Source organism: Lates calcarifer, linkage group LG12 (genome assembly GCF_001640805.2).
Source record: "Lates calcarifer isolate ASB-BC8 linkage group LG12, TLL_Latcal_v3, whole genome shotgun sequence".
NCBI lineage: Eukaryota > Metazoa > Chordata > Actinopteri > Centropomidae > Lates > Lates calcarifer.
This window is the reverse complement of record NC_066844.1, coordinates 12,416,294-12,435,188: the sequence shown is the minus strand read 5'-3', so window position 1 is coordinate 12,435,188 and position 18,895 is coordinate 12,416,294. Positions and strand designations below refer to the sequence as shown.

The window sequence follows — 18,895 nt, the reverse complement described above, 5'->3', positions numbered from 1 at the left end:
GGTGATCCCCCACCTCCTTCATACTGATGACCTTGTCAGCTTCCAGCTGGGTCAATTAACATGCAGCTTCAACAGTTTAAAACCCACCTGGTACTCAGTTGACACGCATAGGCCCAAGGTGACAATGGAGAAAGCTTTTGTCATTAAAGGTAAGAAAAGATGTTTCATTCTGAAGATCAATTTAATTCTGATCCGTGGACATAATTAGTAATAGTAATTAGTTGTATCTAACATTTTATCTCCTAGATATGAAAAGCTTTGAGTGTTCATCTCCATCAGAGCTTGACAGGAAGTTTTTGGGGGAACAGAGTTTGTTGTCTGCTTTGTCACTGGAACAACTGTCCACATCAAGAGTGTCAAACGAAACAGTAGCTGATGGATCTGATGCCAGGCTCTCTACCCTGGCTGTTCTCTGCCTGTCATCAGACCCCATTCCTTCCCCTCAGGCAATTTTAATGAACAGCCTGAACACTCAAGAGACTGACAACTGTAACCTGGCTGTTCCTTTACAGGGGAAGTCCTCCACTCCCTACATACTCCTTCAAAAGCAAAAAAAAGCTGCTTGTTTTGACCAGTCATTCAGTGATCTCACTTCCTCTCAAATGTCATGGGACGTGTCTTTGATTAAATCTGAGAACAACAGCCCCAAACCCTGCATTGAGTCCAGTGCTCTGGAGTCAACATGGAGTCCAAAACCCCCGTCTACACAGCATTCACTAGCTGAACTTTCTCCCTGATTTGGCCAAGAATGTCCCCTAACACACTCGGACACATTGCCTCTACACCCACTATGCATTAAGGGTGAATCAAAGAGGATTTTAAAACCCTGGATGACAATATAAAGGTAAGATGCTCAGTTTACTTAACCAGTTTAAATGTCCATCATTAGGTTAACATTTGCAAATCCATGTTGTAGCTCTTCAAATTGCTTTTGTTTTACAGGATCCATTTGTGGGGACTTGTGCAGAGAGCTGTGTTTGCCTATAACAAAATATTTTTAAAGATTTAAATAAAAGTGTCTGACTTTATTTGCTTACTTTTTTTTTTTTTTTTTTTTTTTTTTAATAAAACAATATTACATTTTCCTACAAGGACATACAAAAGGGGTATAAAAAGATTAATAACTTCATATACAGTTTAAACACAACTTGATGCTGCTAAGTCCACAACTACTACAACAGTCTCTTTGCACTCTAGTAAAGGAGGAGGTAATCACATCTGCTTGGTCATGGTCCAGTTAAAGTATATCAAAAAAGCAGAGTTGAAAATGTTACACATGTTGCTTGAATCCAGTCACAATGAGGTAAAACGTGCCTCGTTGTCAATGTCCTGCTCCTGCAAGAGGGACATTCACTTTTAGTAGTCCTTCAAAGCATAATAAAGTTACTAGTGGAAGATTTAAAGGCACTCACCTGATTGAGTTTCTTGAACTCTACAACCTGAAAGAAAATGTGTTCCAAGATGTGCTTGGCATCCCTCTGATCTTTATCCAATTTTGGAGTCACTCCCAGAATTTCACCACATTTCCGCACATAGAATTCAAGATCATCTTCTGTACCTATAAACAGAGCCAGTTCAATGAGAACGGATAATGTTGTAACTTTTACTATAAACATCCTAAATCGACTCTGTTAATTTTATCAAACTTACATTTATTAGTTAACTGTGCTAAGCGCACTTTCTCAGAAGAGAATGTTTCATCTAGATCAAACAGGTCCAGCATGGGTGGAGGTAAATCACCCAAGGCAGGTGGAAAGACCTAAAAGGCAAGGCAACAACTGCTTCTGGGTTTAAACTTGTGAAGCTTTAAGTTACATATGACTGGAAGTGATTGATGTATGTATGGAAAATACTGGATAAAAGAGGAATGTGGATATAAACTTACAGCAGGTTGAAGCTGAGGCAGAGGGGCCTCAAACTGTGGCGTGATCAGCTGAAGTGGCTCATCCTTGACATTAAGCTGCTTGTAAGCACTTCAGAAAACATTAAACCTTTTTTTTAGCTGTTAACAAAAACATATCCGTACTGTGGGATACTGTACTCAGGTATGTTTTGGAATTCTTACCTGATGACTTGGGGTAAAGTGTCAGTTGACAAATTGAACAAAGACATGTCAAAGAGAGAGGTGAAATCCCTGGGGTTTTCATCACCCTCCTGTAAGCACACTCTGAGCTGTTCTGACAAGCACCCTGTGTCTGGCAACATGGTGTAATCTGTTATCTAGGAGACAAAAGGAAAAGATGGTTATTGGCAAATTTAAAAGACAGTATTAGTGATGCCATTCTGCTAGCAAGAACACTTCCTCACCTCTGGGTCCTCTGCATCAATCTGGTTCAGCTGAATATTATCAGTCATGAGCCACTGAAGCACAACATCCTGGAATGAAAAAGTATGACAGACTACTCCTCCACCATCATCAAATGTTAAATCTTTAGATGTCAACTTTACTTACCATGATTTTATTGTTCTCCTCTTTGTCTATGTATTGGTCACTGAACATGTGGCAGGAACCCAGCACGACCAGCTTGCCAGCCTCCTTCATGAGACATGAGACATCTTTCAGTATCACCTCACAAGTGTACATTCATCAATATGCTGGGAATGAGTATGAAAACCACTTTGTGCGTCTGACCTTTCCTTGATAGAAGGCCAAAACGGGCCTATTGAGGGGGAAGCAGACTGAGCCAGTTGAAAGAACAGCCACAGCAGGCTTCATCACACTCAATGTGGCACCATATGGGTACACAAATGTGAGAGCCCTACACAAATAGATAGAAATGTGTGTGTTAAAATCCTAGCACTAAATGTTATGCTTAATGTAGGGGGATATGGTTATAAAGGCAAATTATTTACTCTGTATTGTTTCCAACATTTTCATCTTCAATGATTCCTGTGACCACTTTGCCAGCAGCCCGACTGATCTCTCTAGACAAGAAAAAAAAACTCTGACTTAGATGTACATCAGTTTGTGGACAAATTTTAGAGTAGTGCAATTATTTCAACTACATCTGAATAGGTTCACTCCTGGATTTGTTGGAACATGCAAATGTTTGTGTGACAAATATAGGCTGCAGCAACAAACCTATTCAATACACCATTGGACACAAGCGCCTCCTTAGGATGGAAGTATCTGTAATACACATTCCTCACAACAGCATCTGTAGCAGTGACGGAGAGAAAGACAAAAGACACCATGTAATTCCATAAAAATGTAATAAAAATATCTTTAACTACACTGATGATGTTAACTCTCATTCCAGTGATTTCAATATGCACCATTGTTAACCATTATTCCAAACTCCTCCAGAAGGAAGTTGATATTTGTGTCATATTTAATTTCTCCCCCTTCACCAAGCATGACCAGGATGTTTCCTCCTCCATCCAGGTAGTGCTTCAGTGCCTCCAGCTGGAATAAAAATGGGACAACAGTGTCAAAACATGCTTGTGTGAAGTTTGGACCAGCATTTTGGCTTGGCTGGCAAGCTTGCTACTTCCACATCTACTAAGTATTTTGTTAAATCACATTACTTTGAAGTTAAAATAAGCATGTTTTGTTGTCGAGGCAGATGGCTGCCCACCCTGAGTCTGGTTCTGCTCGAGGTTTCTGCCTCATAAAAGGAAATTTTTCCTTGCCACTGTCGCCTGGTGCTTGCTCATGGTGGGAACTGTTGGGTCTCGACCTTTGTAAATTTCCCCATTGTGGGACTAATAAAGGATTATCTTATCTTATCACGCTCTGTAAATACCTATTTTAAAGACTATGGTCTAGACCTGCTCTATATGAAAAGTGCCTTGAGATGACTTTCGTTGTGATTCGGCGCTAAATAGATAAAAATGAATTGAACTGAATTTAAAGTTTTAAGCTGACAAAAGATATATTGTCCTGATACATCACCTCTGAAGCTGTGAACTTTTCCCTTGGGCCTGCAGTTATCCACAACTTGACACCCTTCAGCTTCTCCAAAGACAGCTCTTCTTTCATACTATGAGACACAGCATTTACGTCACGTTTTTCCATATAAAAGGGCAAATGCTCCATAAAATGCATATGTTTCAAGCCAACGCAAGTAGCCTCAGACGGAAGACACTGGTTCGTGTTCCACCATAATATCTTACCTCTGAATTTTACATTGCGTCCGTAGTTTCTTTTGCATTGATTTGTATCCATTGCTGGTGTTAAAAAGTTCTCTTTTTGAAGCACTGAAGACCACGGAATTATGCGCTTCCCTCTCCATTAGGTTTACGGTTCAAAGTTGATTTTTCTATGTCTCAGTGCACCTAGAAACCGTTATTCACACCAAGTCAGATACCATATTATTAGCTACGTACTTGCCTTAATACATTATTCATATATTAGCTAGCCATGGATTGAGTTCGCACGATTAGTCCCAGAAAAAACCTCACATCAAATTGCTAACATAAAAAACAACATCCGCTGTCGTGCGCTTGGACACTGTTACATAGCTGAGAAGCTAGCTAGTTACATTAGCCGCATAGCCAATAGCTTTGTATTGTTACCTTACAATAGCATCCTGTGCTAGGGTTTATCTATTATGCTCACTTGATTATAGAGAGAGCTAAGATAACAGTTCATTTCCACCTGTAACGCTATTTTATATTTTATTAACAAGTTAGCGTTAGCCCAAGTTACCTCGAAAGCTCTCCTAGACGTGATGCATTATGGGGGAGAGGTAACCAAGGGCGCTGACAACATAGCAACTAGGGAGAGCACAGAACAGTGTGACAAAATAAGGTTCTGTTACTACATTGTCTTTCCAAAGCCCTTTACAGTATCTCATTGTATTCAGCAGTGAATGGAGTTGCAGCATTGATCACACACACTATAAACTCATCACACTGTACGAGTTGAAGTTCTAAATAAGCCTATGAAATGCTAAATAAAATAAATGCGTCATGGTTTAACCGTGGGTTCACTTACTTTTTTCCAAACTCATCTCACAGTATTAACTAAGTTTATTTGCTGTGAGATGTTTTCAAAATTACTTGAATTACTGCTACTATATTACTACGATAAAGTATCAAACCTAAAATTTCCAAGGTAAGGAATTTACTTTCTCTTAATGCTATAATGATCGATGTTACTATGCTGGTGACTGAGTCCAGTGAAGTGGTAGCAACCTTTATTTTTCTTTTTTTAAGAGTAACATTATTTATTGTTAGGTGTAGGGACCTCAGTCTCAGGCTCAAGGGAGTTAAATGTTCAAATTCATCAGTTAAATTATAGATTGCCAAATAACTAGCTGGGGGATTATTTATCTCCTGATAGAATTAGATAATAGAAATCATCTCATTTGGCAGCCTCTTCTTAAAATGTGTTATTTTATTCCAATATGACATTAGAAATAAATGCTGCAGATTGCTTCAAAATGGAATTCCCACTGGAGATAGATCAGGGATTTAAAAGGCAAACAGGTCAAAACAATCATCACAGAACATACAAATTATATTAGTTTGCACTTTTATATCTTTCTATTTGGATTTAGTACATATATGTTATCAAAATATGAAGCAACTTCTGCCCCTGTTCCCTCTCAAATGTTACAATTATGAAAACAAAAGAAATACTGTTATCCAAAGAGTTACAACAACTTCAGTAATCCCTTTAATACATTTCTGATAATCGTTTTCCAGAAAAACTAAAAATCAAAAGGTACAAATAATTTTTTGATCTGTAAACATCTCAAAGCACATCAAACAAAGGCCTGGGATGTGTATTATCACTACATTTTGTTCAGTTGTTAAAGTTTGTTAAAGAAACAGTCAGTCTTGAGAGGCTGATCTGGATCAAGAGCAAGACCTGGAGCGGGATGCAGGAGAGCTGACAGTCCGTGCCAGGAGGAGATTCTGAGGCACGTTTTGCATTTCTTCTCTCTGAATGGGAACACAAGCGGCTTTGAGACTTCTTGTTGGAAGATTTCTCTTTGGAACCTCTTCGGGATTCATGTTCCACTTTGACCTTTGGTCTACTCTTGAAGCGTGACTTGCAAGTGTCTGAATGAGAGTGGGACTTTTTGCACTTAGAGGGACTGTGATTTGCGGGTGCGGGAGCGAGACTTCCCTGGGGATTTAGAGCGGCTAGACTGTCTCTTTGACCTGGACTGTGACTTCAGTCCTGACCTGGAGTGAGACCAGTGCTTGCTGCATGACTGAGAACTGCCAAAGTGAAATAAAAATTACAACCAAATGAGGTCATGTGGCTTTGTGTAATATAAAAAAAAAAAAAAAAAAAAAAACTGTCAAACCCAGTTTCTAGACTTTATTTCTTGACACGGATGTAAGACTTTGTGCTCAATATAATCTCATAGAAAGTAGGTAGTATCACTTTCAACTATACTATATTTAGACACTTTTTTTCAAAACAGGGTGGGAGCCCGGTGCTTGACTAGCCATGAGTGAGACCTGGAACTGTGAGAACTTCTGCTTCGTGGCTGTGGCTGTGAGAGTGCCACCTGCTGCGAGATCTGTGGGTTCAACATGACAACCATAAAACTAAATAATAAGAGAGAAAAATAAGGCAACAAAACAAATACACTAAAGTATCATCAGGAGTAAGAGCGCCTGCACTGAGGTTTGTCTTCCACCAAACGAATCTTCCTCCCATTGACGTAAGTGTCATCCAGCTTTTCTAAAGCTCGCTTCATGTCTGAACAGGATCTAAACTCAATGACGCCCTCGTTGGCACAGCCTTTATGAGCATCAGCATAGGTTACTTCACCTGCTTGCTGCATAAAATCCTACATAGACACAAATATTTCAGCTCAACACACCAGAAGAAACTAAATAAAATTAATGTATTGCTCCTGCATGAAGTGGACCAGTTTCACACACCTGAATCAGGGTCCAGTTTGTGTTCTACTATATTTGTCTATTTAGCAATTCATAAGTCATCATAAAATTACCAGATATAGACAGAGTTATTTAAGTATTGCATTTGAAAAAAAAATGAATGACTGACTGGATCATCTCTCACCTTGAGGTCCTGCCAGTTGCACCTGCTGGACAGGTTCTCCACAATGAGGCGGTGTTCAGTGCGTACACGTGGCCCGTACTTGTCCCTGCCGGAGCGATTCCAGCTGCTGTAACCACCACCTGCAAAGAAGAGAGAGAGATTAAAATTTAATTTGAAGACACCAAATCCTGGAAAGGTGAGGACTCCGAACAGGCATAAATCTATGAAACCACTACAGACAAGACGTCTTTACCTAGAATTTATTTTTCTGCCTAAGCCTCTTAACTTAATCTATTAATAGATTGCTAACAGCTGTCAAACAGCTGTCTGTGGACCAGGATTAAAAATCACTCAATTAAGGATTAGACAGCATTTTTCTCAACTTGTGTGTATGAGTGGTTTCTTTGAAGTACAGCAACAATAGTAAATCCTGTGACCACAGCTTTAAAGAAACTTGTATAGATTTAACTTTACTAAATGCAGGAATAAAAAATTTTGGGTTGTGTGGTTATGAAACAAAACCTAGTGTCTCTCTTATGTATTTTTGACTAATTTTATGGATTTACTGTAGAATGTTTGACTTTTTATGATTAAATTGGCTGTTTTTTGTTGCTGCCAAGAGTTGCAGATACAACTTGCTGGTGTGTCTCTTGTAAAACCTGACTGCTTTAACTGTTGACATCAAAAATAGTTTTTTGGCTCTCCCCCAAATTAATACTTCCAAAATTCTTTACTTGACTTGTAGCTTTGCATTAAAATTAATCAGTTAAATAAGCAGAAAACATCTCTTAACTTTAACTATGAAGTTAGGATTTTCTCTTACTTTCCTGTCTTACTGAATGCTACAATATTAACATAATAAGACAAAAATGACACCTACCAAAAGCTCTTTGTTTTATTACAAAGTATTGGGAGCCAAATCAGTGACTGAAACATGTGTTGGCTTGGTCCTCTGCAACATGTCTTGCAACAGTAAAACCAACAGGATTCCTCACCATCACCCTGGTCTATTGGAAAAGGATGCTCTCATCATGGCTTCTGGTTATGTCAACCAATGGTCAAATGGCAAAGGTCACACACACATTGTAAGGGGAAAGCCCAGGCCAAACAGCTCAGGCAGTCATCTTTACCCTCATTGAACTCGGACTCAACCCGCAGTGGATTCTTTCAAATTAAAACATCAAGCACTTTGTTAATGTTGACTTCAAACTGAATACATTTTACCTTCAAAAGTCTTGCCTTTTCTTTAATCACAGTTACTCATGGGTTTTTAACATACATCTCTTTCACTGTACTTAGTCTTTGCTTCTACCTGCCGTCAGGCACAATGTCAGATCCATTAGGTGGCTTTTGTAAGAAGACAGATTTCTAATTACCACAGTGTGAGGTAGGACATGTCATGAATGTTGACGGCTTCACTGAAACTAGTTTTTCGGCTGTATGGCGAGTCAGTGAAAGTGAATATCATGTGCTAACAGAGACTGTTTAGAACCCCGAATTTACATGTACTTAGATGTGCTGAACTTACTGCGGCCTCCATAGCCGTATCCGTCTCCCCTCGGTCCACGGGCATGCTCAGTGATGACTCGCTCCCCACACAGCTCCTTTCCATTCAGTTCGTACACTGCATCGTCTGCACCTCGCATGTCCTTCGAACTCTACAAAACCGTACCTGTGGTGGATCGGTGTGCAGGATTCAAAGCAGGGACTGAGCATTACCTCCATTATCCTTTTATCTATGTTTCATATTGACACTTAATCAATTCTGAGTGACTAAAATAGTAACAAATGTCTATTCCATACTATTGTCACCGACCTTAACTTATATCATGAGCTATAGCATGAGATCATCAATTATTAATTAACTATGCAAGGCTGCTTTATATTGGAAAAATGAAATTCATAAGCGACATACTAGTCCCTTCATCATTCAAAAGGAGATAATAGGTGCACATACCCAATTAAAACAATATCGAAGCTATAACGAAGAGTCCTTAATGTTAGTAAGATAATTAAACGTTATTGCTCTGTAAGGGTAACGAGATGCATTAACATTTAACCATAATACGATTTAGCTTGTAGAAATTCTCGTGTTCCTAAGTTTAATAGTGCAAACACGAGTAAGTCTTAATGTGCATTAATAACTATCTCTTCGCGGTGGCTAACCACGTCTTTTTAGCTGAATTATTCGTTTATATACTAGCGGGAGTGCCCAGGCATATAGTTATGTTATCAGTGTATGATTATAATAAACCAAATGTTGTGACTGCTGGTGTCACGTTAACGTTAGGTAGTAAACAATAATGTTTTACAAAACTTTGTGTAACTGTGCACGGTAAAATAACAGAGAATTATTTATCTAATTTTGCTTTTATCAAACATTGGCAAATGCAAATACAGGACACTTGGGCCCTGTCTCAGCACTAACGTTAACATTAGCTAATCTTGCTGTTATGGATGATGACGTGATCTTACCCATTTTTCAGGTCGATCTCTAATAATTTACCATACCCGCTAAAAAAAATTTCTTTGAATGTCTTTCTCTCGAACATGATAGCTAAACTTGCCGACATTTCCGATAAAAATTTACAGTCAACTCTACAAGTTAATATTCGACTTGTGTTGGGCCAGACAGACCAGGGAAACGCAGAAGCTTGTCGGTTTCCGGCGGAATCCTTCAGAATAACAACGTAGTGTAAAGGAAAAAAAAACTTGCACACATTACGCTGTATATCAATGACTCCTCTTTACCTTCATGTTGACCTCAGAGTTACTTAATCTACATGTGAGCAAGAAAAACCTACAAGCTCTCAAATTCCACCATATCGTGCAACAGTGCAAAAGTTCCTAATATTTTGTGCACAGCCTGTAACGCATTATGCCCTTGTCTGTCATCTTGTAAAAAAAAAAAAACCCTAAGTAGATTTTAAGATAGTATGACAGTTGGAACAATCTGTACATCTTTGTGCGGTCATGCTCCACAGTAATGTCACTTTTTATCCTTCCGTAGAGGATAAGTTTGTACATATGTCCGGTTGTCCTCCTTTACAATGATTGTACTCATTTCATTTTCGATCAGTAGATAAGGTTGTCCATTTCCTTGCCTCTCCTGAAACACCATAATTTCACTTTTTTCACTCTCCATTGAAGGCCATTCCTTTTCATCACTGATCTGTCCTCTCTGAATTTTATTCATCTGCTTTATTCTCTTTAACATAGGTGTTTTTCCCATTAAGAAAACCCATGGGACACCTGTTAGCTGCATGCGCTATACAGGCATTCAAATTTCATGCCATCTAAGTTTCTAGTCTGCAGAACTTTCAGTCATTGAAATGGTGTAAGAAATTTTTTTAACCTCTTTTCACAACTAGGCTGTGGCTGGCCATTTTTCCACTATTAGCATTCTAATAATGTCAATGTTGACATTGTGTTTGTTCGATACCTTTGTAAAAGCCTTATAAAACAAACTCCCATGCTCTGTATTTCTTGTTTTCTTATTCACGGAAGGTGAGGTGTAACCTCAAATATATGTAAAGGGAGAAAAAAAGTAGCATATGGCCTTGAAGTTGAATTTGAAATACCAGCATGAATTGGAATCACTTTTGGCTATGATATGCATATCATCTCAAAAATGACAAGCATGCATCCGTTATAACCCTTTAATTCTTGACTGAAAATGAAAATAAGACTTTATGCTTATAGTTTGCTGGGCTCTGTGACTGGTTTCACTCTCAGGACACCCTCCTGGGAGCACGAGGCAGCCAGCACCCCATCTCTTCTCCACAATCGGCCTTGAACCAGTCCCCTACTGCCCCCTGTGGACCACAACACAAACCACATTAGTCCAAAGCAAGATACACAAAAGTGTCTTTGTGTCCAAGCTTTTGACAAGGATGACTGATATGGGCCACATCAATTGCATACTATAAATTGTTAATATTCCGAAAGTATATAGAGATCAGTCATACCGAAGCAAGTCAAGAAATATGTTTGAAAGTTAGAACAAGTTGCTCAGAGTGACCAAGTGTAATTTGCTAATGTGTAAAAATGCTGTTGTTTCTCTCATGCCTACTATTACAAACAGATTTTATTTTCCTACATCTGATATTTTTAAATCTTACTGAAGAAGCAACTTGTCAGTGCTCTTTGGGAGGAAAACTATGTAATGGTGACAGTGTTTCAAAATTATCTTAGACCTAGATTCTGTACTGTAATTTCTTCTTAGAATTACTTATGGGTTAAAATATACACTATCGATGTGTACGAATATGATTACATTAAGCTCATGTCAGCTGATATATTGGCCTGGCAGATTTATTGGTCTACCTATATCAGACCACTCTGAAAGTCTCTCTGACTGAATAAATCAACACTGTATAAAACACTGTATAAATCTAAATACCTGGATGGCTGTAGCAGTTATGACCATCATTACTTTATAGCACAGATAGGAAGTAAACAACACACTGACCTGCCCATGGGCTCTCACACTCATACAACATCCACTCATCACTGCGGAAAGTGTTGTGGAACCACATGGCATGGTCCAGAGAGGCCGAGAACTGGGCCCTGTAGTTGGGATGCGGCAGCAGTGCTGTGCCCAGGAATGCGTAGTCTGACACATATGCAGCAACACAGCAATGCAGCTTCATGTTGCCTTCACCTAAACAAACATCCAAATAAAATGCATCATCAAATTTTAGCCTAGAATTTTTAGATGTCTCAACATTTTCATTTATTTTTACATTGCAACTATTTTTTATACATACATGCGTAGTGTTAAAACTGTTTGCTGGAACAAAAATAAATAATAAGCAATGATAGAATTTTGTGCTTAGAAATCCTGTTCTTCACAGTTGTAGCTTCAAATGCTATTCACTATATGAAGAGCATTTCTTCCAATGGCAGTGTAATTAATCAAGAGCATTTTACCAATATATCCTCGTGCTCGCACCCAGAACAGCTTTCTCAACTCAACTGCAGAAAGTCTGTAAAAGTGTGGTGGGTGGACTGGCTTTATCTCAATGGGGACCTCATTAGCCAGCAGTTTGTTGAGGCCTTGTCTTGATTTCTTGGCCAGGTCTGGTTTACTGTAAAATAACATAAGGAACTACAGATCATGATTTGAAACCCCCTCTGCAAGGTAACTAATGGACTTTCATAGCAAATGCAATTAATCAACATTTTTAAGATAAAATAAGATAAACTTTATTTATCCCACTTGTGGGAAATTTACTTATTATAGCAGCGAGAACAAAACAAGAGTGAAGAATAGACAAAAGATAAAAAATATAATATAAAAGAGGCACAGGAGGATAAAAATTAAAGTGCAAGAAGCAGCATAAAAACTGCAGCTTGTATTACAGAAAAATGATGATAATCAGTGAGGTAGATGAAAGTATGTGCGGTTAGTGGAACTGCTCCTCTGATCCTTTGACTACTCTGCTTACAACTGGAGTCAGTTCCACTGACTGTTCTTTTACCATAATCTAGCAAAAAATACAACAGTTTCATGAATTGAACCAGATCCAGTAAGAATCATAACAGACTGTGTAAGGCTACATGCCAGTAGTCCTCTGATAATCAGGGGGTAATTAACTGTGCTTGGGTCACAGCCACAAGATGGCACCAGGGCACAGAAACATTTTACAGTCATCATAAGACCCCATTAAAAGAATTAGGGTCTTTGATTGAGTAATACACCTTTCTAATAACCTCACTCCTCTACATGTTGCAGTTTTTATACTTCATTATACTTTCTCATCTGCATATTTCATCACACTGGTTTTCCTTTCTCTTTCTATCCCAGGCCTGTAGATTATCAAGAATCACTGAGACACTGATGCTTTGAGCATCAAAAATAAAATTTAATTCACCTCCATTTTATTGGGGTGATGATATAGGACACTAAACAAACTGCAAGGCTTTGAAACCACTGGTGCTTACTTTGAATGTAAAACTCTAATCTAACCCACTAAGAATACAAATTACATGTACTACTTATCATTTAGGTATTTTTTGACTATATTAGTTCCTTGTTAATGTCACCAACAAAATAAATGTTATTCTACCTGAGATATCGATGAATAAGCTCCTCCACAGTGAGGAGGTCTTCAGGCTGAGGGACCACTGGCATGGTGAACTGGTGCTGCAGGGGGCTTGGCTGCAGCATATGGAAGGATGCTTGACAAATCAGTATAGGCTGTCCATGCTGGATGGCCCTCACGGAGCGCACTGTGAAACTGCGACCATCTCGTGTGCGATCCACCTGGTACAGAACTGGAACCTTAGGGTCCCCTGAAAAACATCCAAAAGACATCTGTGGAGAAAAAGTAACTGGGACTCTCTGTGGCCAGTTTACAGGATCATTCTTTTGCTGATGATGTGATTATGGTTGGGAGACAAGGAACTGTTTTGAAGAGGAACTTAATCAAACTGGGCTTTCAAACTCTTTTTATCCATTCTTTTTTTGGAAAGTTCTGTCTGTATAAATGAACACTGTCCACTATCACATGTGCAGTTCATACTGTGTAGGATCAGTTCATCTTACCTGCTCGTACAAAGTAGCAATGGAGAGAATGGGCATAGAGGTTGTCACTGACAGAAGCAGCGGCAGCCACAAGGGCCTGACCAACTATTTGACCCCCAAACAAACGCTGACTGCGGGGCACCCAGTGATGTGTCCCTCTAGGGAATATTGAAGAAATAACTCAAATAAACACACAGTTGCCAGTTTATTAGGAACACCTAACTGAAACTAAAGCAGTCTAATGCAACAGTCCTGGAATACATCATGCTTCCACAAAGGCTACAACACTGAGTTAGTGTTGAAACTGAGTTGAAGAGGTGCTGAGTCCATTGTATTTGGGAGGCTGCAACCTGTGGTGCTGTTGAACTGTACTGCATTATACAGATAAGTATTTATGATATTTAGCCAACCCTCACTGAAATGAAAGGGGTGGACAAAATTGTGGAAACACCTATCAGTTTTACGTTTATTATAATAGACAGTGAGTCATTTTGGTACACTGTATGAAACAAGCATATGAATTTTAAAAAATATCCATATTTGTTTGGTTTTCAGGTACTTACATATTATTTAGTCAGGCATGTCGACTTGTAAAATTAAAATTACGTTGACTTGAACGCTGTTTACGAGTTAGGAGTACGGTCATTCCGACAGGACACGAATGCGGCATTAATAACTTCTGAACTGTCACCATAGCGTTTTGCCAAGGTAATAAATGGACTTCGGCCAGTTACCTGTACAAGTCTACGTCGAGCTTCTCTAAGTTTAAAACGCTGGTGATCAGGACGCTTTTGAGGTCTTGGGTACACTGAGCTTCAGGTCTCTCCGAACTTTCATCTTCAGGTGATTTCGGTGGCTCAGTATCTCCTGAATGATTACAGTTATCCGTTGAGCCGCCCATTTCTCTTTCCACCATGTTTATTTAGCAAGTTCTTCTTCTTAATGTTGCGACAGACTGGACGCAGCCAAAGCGTGCTGCTGCCCTCCACGGGTCAGATAGAGTATTCCACTGATAACCTTAATATGTAATGAAGTATCTCCTATGCCAGGTACGGATTTCAATGAATAGTGACATTTCTGACACTTCTACTTGCAAGATGTAATTTTCTTTGCGATAGTTCCTGCAGTGGATTGATCCTATGTCACAGTCTCTGCCTCTCCACAGCCACACTGGTTTTGTCTGCTTTCCAACCAGTGCCAGCCTGTTTTAGTGTGCAGCAGCTTGGTCCCTATTTAGTACCTTTACCAACTTCTTAAAATCAGATTATGTTCTTAGAGTTAGTTGTATGTTAAATAGAAGCTGCCTGTATTTATATCCCCCTATTCCCCAGAGTGCTTTAACATGCACCATATTTGCTTCTTTAAGGCAGAGAAAGCTGCACCACCCATCATAAGTTACAGATCTTATCATTAAACTAAATATAATCATTAATGTTTCTCTATTATTTCCCTAGTCTGATCATATCAAACAGTGTGTAACACAGAAGACTTTCTCAGATTTTGCAGTTGCTTTTTCCACGTTCTCTCCAGGTCATTCTTTCCTCAAACCAGACCTCCGGGAACTTCATTGTTTTAACCTTTTCTGATATAACTTAAGCTGGTACCATGTTTTTCTTTTTTAAACCCCCACAAATTTAGATTTTGCCAGAGAAAATTTTAAACCCCACTCATCTGCCCATGTCACTGCTTTGTCTGGTGCTTGCTCAAGCTTCCTATAAATACAACCAATATTTCAACCATTGTTCCGTTTGGTGCCATCATCAGCAAACAGCATGACACCACTTTACTGAAAATATAATTAATCATCACATTAAACAAAACTGATTTTATATTGTGCTTATTTGAGGGGTGCTGTCATCCACATTTTCTTGTCCTACCCTCTTATACTTGAACTGTATGAAAATTCTAATCTAATCCAATTAGATTAATCTAATCTAATCTTTACTGTGTGATTGCTGGCAGCAATCACACAATAAAGGAGCCTATTAAGTCACACGCAGTCCATGTCCCATTTCCATTCGTGGAAAGAAACTCTTCATATAGTTATGAAGTAAGCTATTACTATCAAAAGCTTTCACAATTGAGCATTTATATCACAGTAACAAATATATGAGTGAGAACTACAGGGGTATCATGGTGACTATCAAAACAAGTATATTTTAGCATCCCCTGGTGGCTTAATTGCTGTTTAAGAATACAGTTTCATCCTGGCAGGGACATTATTCCTTTTTCTGAAAAGATTATAGAGAAACAAAACACAACATTACTTGTTAGCAGCAACATTCCATGATACTGATATCAACTTAAAAAACCATTTGGTCAAACTTCATACTATACTAAGGGGTTCTTCTTCTGGCATGATCACCTCCAGCATCTGCTGAGTGTTTATTTACCCAAAGCACTTAAGCCATTACATAAACTGGAACAAGCCAACTGTGGAGCCACTGTGAGCCAAATGCTGAAAACTATGGAATAATCATTTGAAAAGGTGTACATGACAACAGATTTGTAACTGTAACTGTCATTTTGTAAACTTGCACATTTATGTTTTTATCAGTAACCATATTGAAATTTGTATCTGTAAGCTTAATTTTGTGGACTTGAGTTTTCTGGAAACTCAGTTTTGCTAGTCTGTACATTCAGACACAGTTTTGCAAGCTCACTCATAAGCTGTGTGGCAAAAATAGTTACACGTGTGCATGCATGCATGAACTTGTGATAGGTTTACTGTGTGGTAATGGTTTCTGCACAGGATATCTCAAAAGAAACAGGCTCCGTAGGGGAGAGAAGGTTTTACATGTAATGATGTTTAACATAGGCCTTAGATGGGTGTCTTACCTCACCTGTATGTCCACTTCATAAAGAAAATTATATACAGTATTTGTAATGTTTCATATGTTTAAATAAATCAAATCGTCCTCAGGGTTAATGTATAGTATTTTTATATAGTATTTTTTAAACCACTGGTGCTGGTCATTATAGGGACTATAGCATGTACTGCAGTATACTGGTATATTTCTTATACTATACCAGAATTGTATATATTATCATATAATATTTGTTATAATTTCTTTATTAGACGGCATTAGTCTTAGAGAGGAGTGCCTAATAAACTGGCAATTGAGTGTGTTTTTATGTTAGGTCTTAAATAACTAGCTCAGGGGGTAAAACGTACAGTAATTGTCTCTGAAATGTTGAGTAAAAGTATCAAGTGGTATAAATCGGAAATAGTCAAGTAAAGTTAGTGCATCAAAATCATACTTAAGTACAGTACTTGAGCTTCTTAATTATGTTGTGACACTGTCCACAGCATTTTCATTCTCATCAAACCATTCAGTGAACAACTGTGCTCTGTGTGGAAGGATTGGCTTCTCTAGGTTACCAAACTATCAATACAAAGTGAATGTTTTAGGAAATGCATTAATAAATATATGTCATTTTTTGCTCTCTGTTCCCCACCCACAAAAAATAATGGCTCACTCCTTTGGTTAACACACCTTGCCATTGATTGGCAAGGTATCATAGATGTCTGTAAACGCATTTGAGAGGATGGGAGCCTCTTCTTGCGCTCCACCCCTCCCCCTACAGCTCCGGCACTCCTGTAGCTGCTATTAGAGCCCTCCCTGACATGACGAGTATCACACTGCTTTGGGGAAGTATCAAAACAAACTGGAGAGTTTTATTGGTTAAACCTTGGAGTTACAATTACCTTTACCATGTCTGCATGCAGCTGTTTTCTTGTTAAAATTAAGCGACTGGTTTTCAGCCGTGATATATTTGCTTTCCGATGATGGCTTTCACTATGCAGTTTGTGAACTCCTGCAGATTCAACTGAACTAACCAAGAGTTTTAAGTTCAGAAACATTCACTCTGCGCTGACCTAAAACATTTGCTAGCCTAGCAATATAATACGGCTACAAACAGCTCACAACACAACACAAAATACCATAGTTACACTGGTTCTTGCTCCACTAAAAAAGAACATCTGTTGTAAAGAATGGAAGCATGATTGTATAGCTAGGCCAACTGCGACTTTACATCTAAGTTTCAGGGGAAAAATATTGCCATATATTACTGCCAATATGGCATCCATTTTTTAACTGTAGTGTGCAGGATAAGAGAATAACTGCAAGAAAGATTTTATTGATACATTTAAAGTGGAATTTAGTTTTCAATAAGGAAAACACTTTAAGAAACTGGATTTTGTGGCAACAAGAGATTTGAGATAAGAGCTTTTATGTCTGCAGTTTACACTAAGATGAAACTCTAAGATCCTGGTTTGTTTTCACCCTTTCTTCATGAAATGTATCCTTGGAGAAATGGTGAGTGTATCAAACCGTGAGCCCTGTATTGAATATCAAACTGACTCTTTAGTTGTTTGAATTGTTCCTCCCCTAACAAAATGGTTCTAGAATTGCATGATTGTTGCCCATTAGTTGCATATTTGAATCATACATGAAGACAACCACTTGTACAGGTAGGCACTAAGGTGGGCTTAAGCCTCTGTCCTTTTGCCTTCATTCTTGGTACTGTCTTGAGTGGTTTTAACAGTATTAACCTTCTCTGAACACATGTGAAACAGATCTTTGTCAGCGTGCTTGATGAAATACAATGATTTATGAGGCATATCTTTTCCTGTTGCCAGTAGGTGGCGCTATCAATATACTTGAATATTGACATGTAGATGTGTTGTAGCCAAGACTCTTATCAAACATGTGATGTTTGGGGCATATTGGATAATGTGTATGTGAGTTACAACAACTTCCTGTTTCATGGCGAAGCTTCAACATTCGCCACACTGCCATGGCAAGGGTGTTTAATGAAGACTCACAATCTTCACAATAAAACATAAATACAGTTATGATCCTTGTCTGACCACATTTGAAGTGAATCTGATCAACCCACTTAGAGAACAGTATGAAACATGTCATGTCATATCATGTTGTTTCCAATAGGTGACACTATGAGTATGGCTGAATATTTGTATGGTGATGCATTCAGGCCAGGCCTCCTGTCAAACGTGACACACCCTCACCAGCACACCGTTCAACAAAGCCCAAAAAGCCTGGCAATTTAACATCACAAAGGTCTATAAAGTCACCTACCAAATTTGAAGTCAATTGGGTCAAATCTCTAGGAGGATTATGTTAAAGTACAGAGGCTGCAAATGGTGAAATTTGGCGCCAAAGTTACATACTAAATTCAAAATGGCCAACTTCCTGTTGGATTTAGGGTATGGCTCCGAGAGGCTTTTCGTGGGGTGTTACATCTCCCTGCCAAATTTCGTACACCTGCGTAAAACGGTTACGTGGGGGCTGCTTTATTGAAAATTTCTAGGGGGCCCTTGAGCCATTTTGCCACACCCACACCCAAGACCCAGAGATCAGGAATTAAGT

General features: G+C 38.7%; 3 protein-coding genes and 1 long non-coding RNA gene across 5 annotated transcripts; 1 reads left to right on the top strand and 3 right to left on the bottom strand.

Annotated features, from left to right (window-relative positions):
- Window positions 1-744: 744 nt before the first annotated feature.
- On the top strand, window positions 745-1,028 carry LOC108886576 (uncharacterized). Its single transcript, XR_001961470.2, has 2 exons — window positions 745-844; window positions 943-1,028. It is a non-coding gene; the product is annotated as an uncharacterized LOC108886576 (long non-coding RNA).
- A 9-nt stretch (window positions 1,029-1,037) lies between these two features.
- Window positions 1,038-4,712, bottom strand: ift52 (intraflagellar transport 52 homolog (Chlamydomonas)). 2 transcript variants are annotated; one of them, XM_018681519.2, is made up of 14 exons: window positions 4,652-4,712; window positions 4,117-4,278; window positions 3,896-3,983; window positions 3,277-3,406; window positions 3,083-3,158; window positions 2,854-2,925; window positions 2,633-2,759; window positions 2,453-2,536; window positions 2,308-2,376; window positions 2,066-2,220; window positions 1,886-1,973; window positions 1,651-1,759; window positions 1,413-1,558; window positions 1,038-1,335 (listed from the first exon to the last, which is right to left on the bottom strand). In XM_018681519.2, the coding sequence occupies exons 2-14, from the start codon at window positions 4,233-4,235 to the stop codon at window positions 1,294-1,296; spliced, it is 1,305 nt and encodes a 434-aa protein (XP_018537035.1). In that variant the 5' UTR covers window positions 4,236-4,278; window positions 4,652-4,712; the 3' UTR covers window positions 1,038-1,293. The 2 variants fall into 2 exon arrangements, 1 of the variants encoding a protein (XP_018537035.1); XR_007814327.1 differs by lacking the exon at window positions 1,038-1,335 and having other exon boundaries at window positions 1,651-1,778.
- Window positions 4,713-5,323: 611 nt separating this feature from the next.
- On the bottom strand, window positions 5,324-9,727 carry LOC108886573 (serine/arginine-rich splicing factor 6). The gene is given in 9 exon segments (XM_051074609.1): window positions 5,324-6,050; window positions 6,052-6,192; window positions 6,382-6,482; window positions 6,992-7,110; window positions 8,499-8,619; window positions 8,621-8,642; window positions 9,446-9,495; window positions 9,497-9,553; window positions 9,722-9,727. Coding segments are annotated over 9 exon segments (915 nt in total). The 3' UTR covers window positions 5,324-5,752.
- Window positions 9,728-10,615: 888 nt separating this feature from the next.
- On the bottom strand, window positions 10,616-14,477 carry acot8 (acyl-CoA thioesterase 8). The gene is made up of 6 exons (XM_018681513.2): window positions 14,234-14,477; window positions 13,521-13,657; window positions 13,042-13,267; window positions 11,903-12,060; window positions 11,442-11,633; window positions 10,616-10,785 (listed from the first exon to the last, which is right to left on the bottom strand). Exons 1-6 carry the CDS (start codon window positions 14,413-14,415, stop codon window positions 10,667-10,669), a joined length of 1,014 nt encoding a protein of 337 aa, XP_018537029.1. The 5' UTR covers window positions 14,416-14,477; the 3' UTR covers window positions 10,616-10,666.
- Window positions 14,478-18,895: the final 4,418 nt, after the last annotated feature.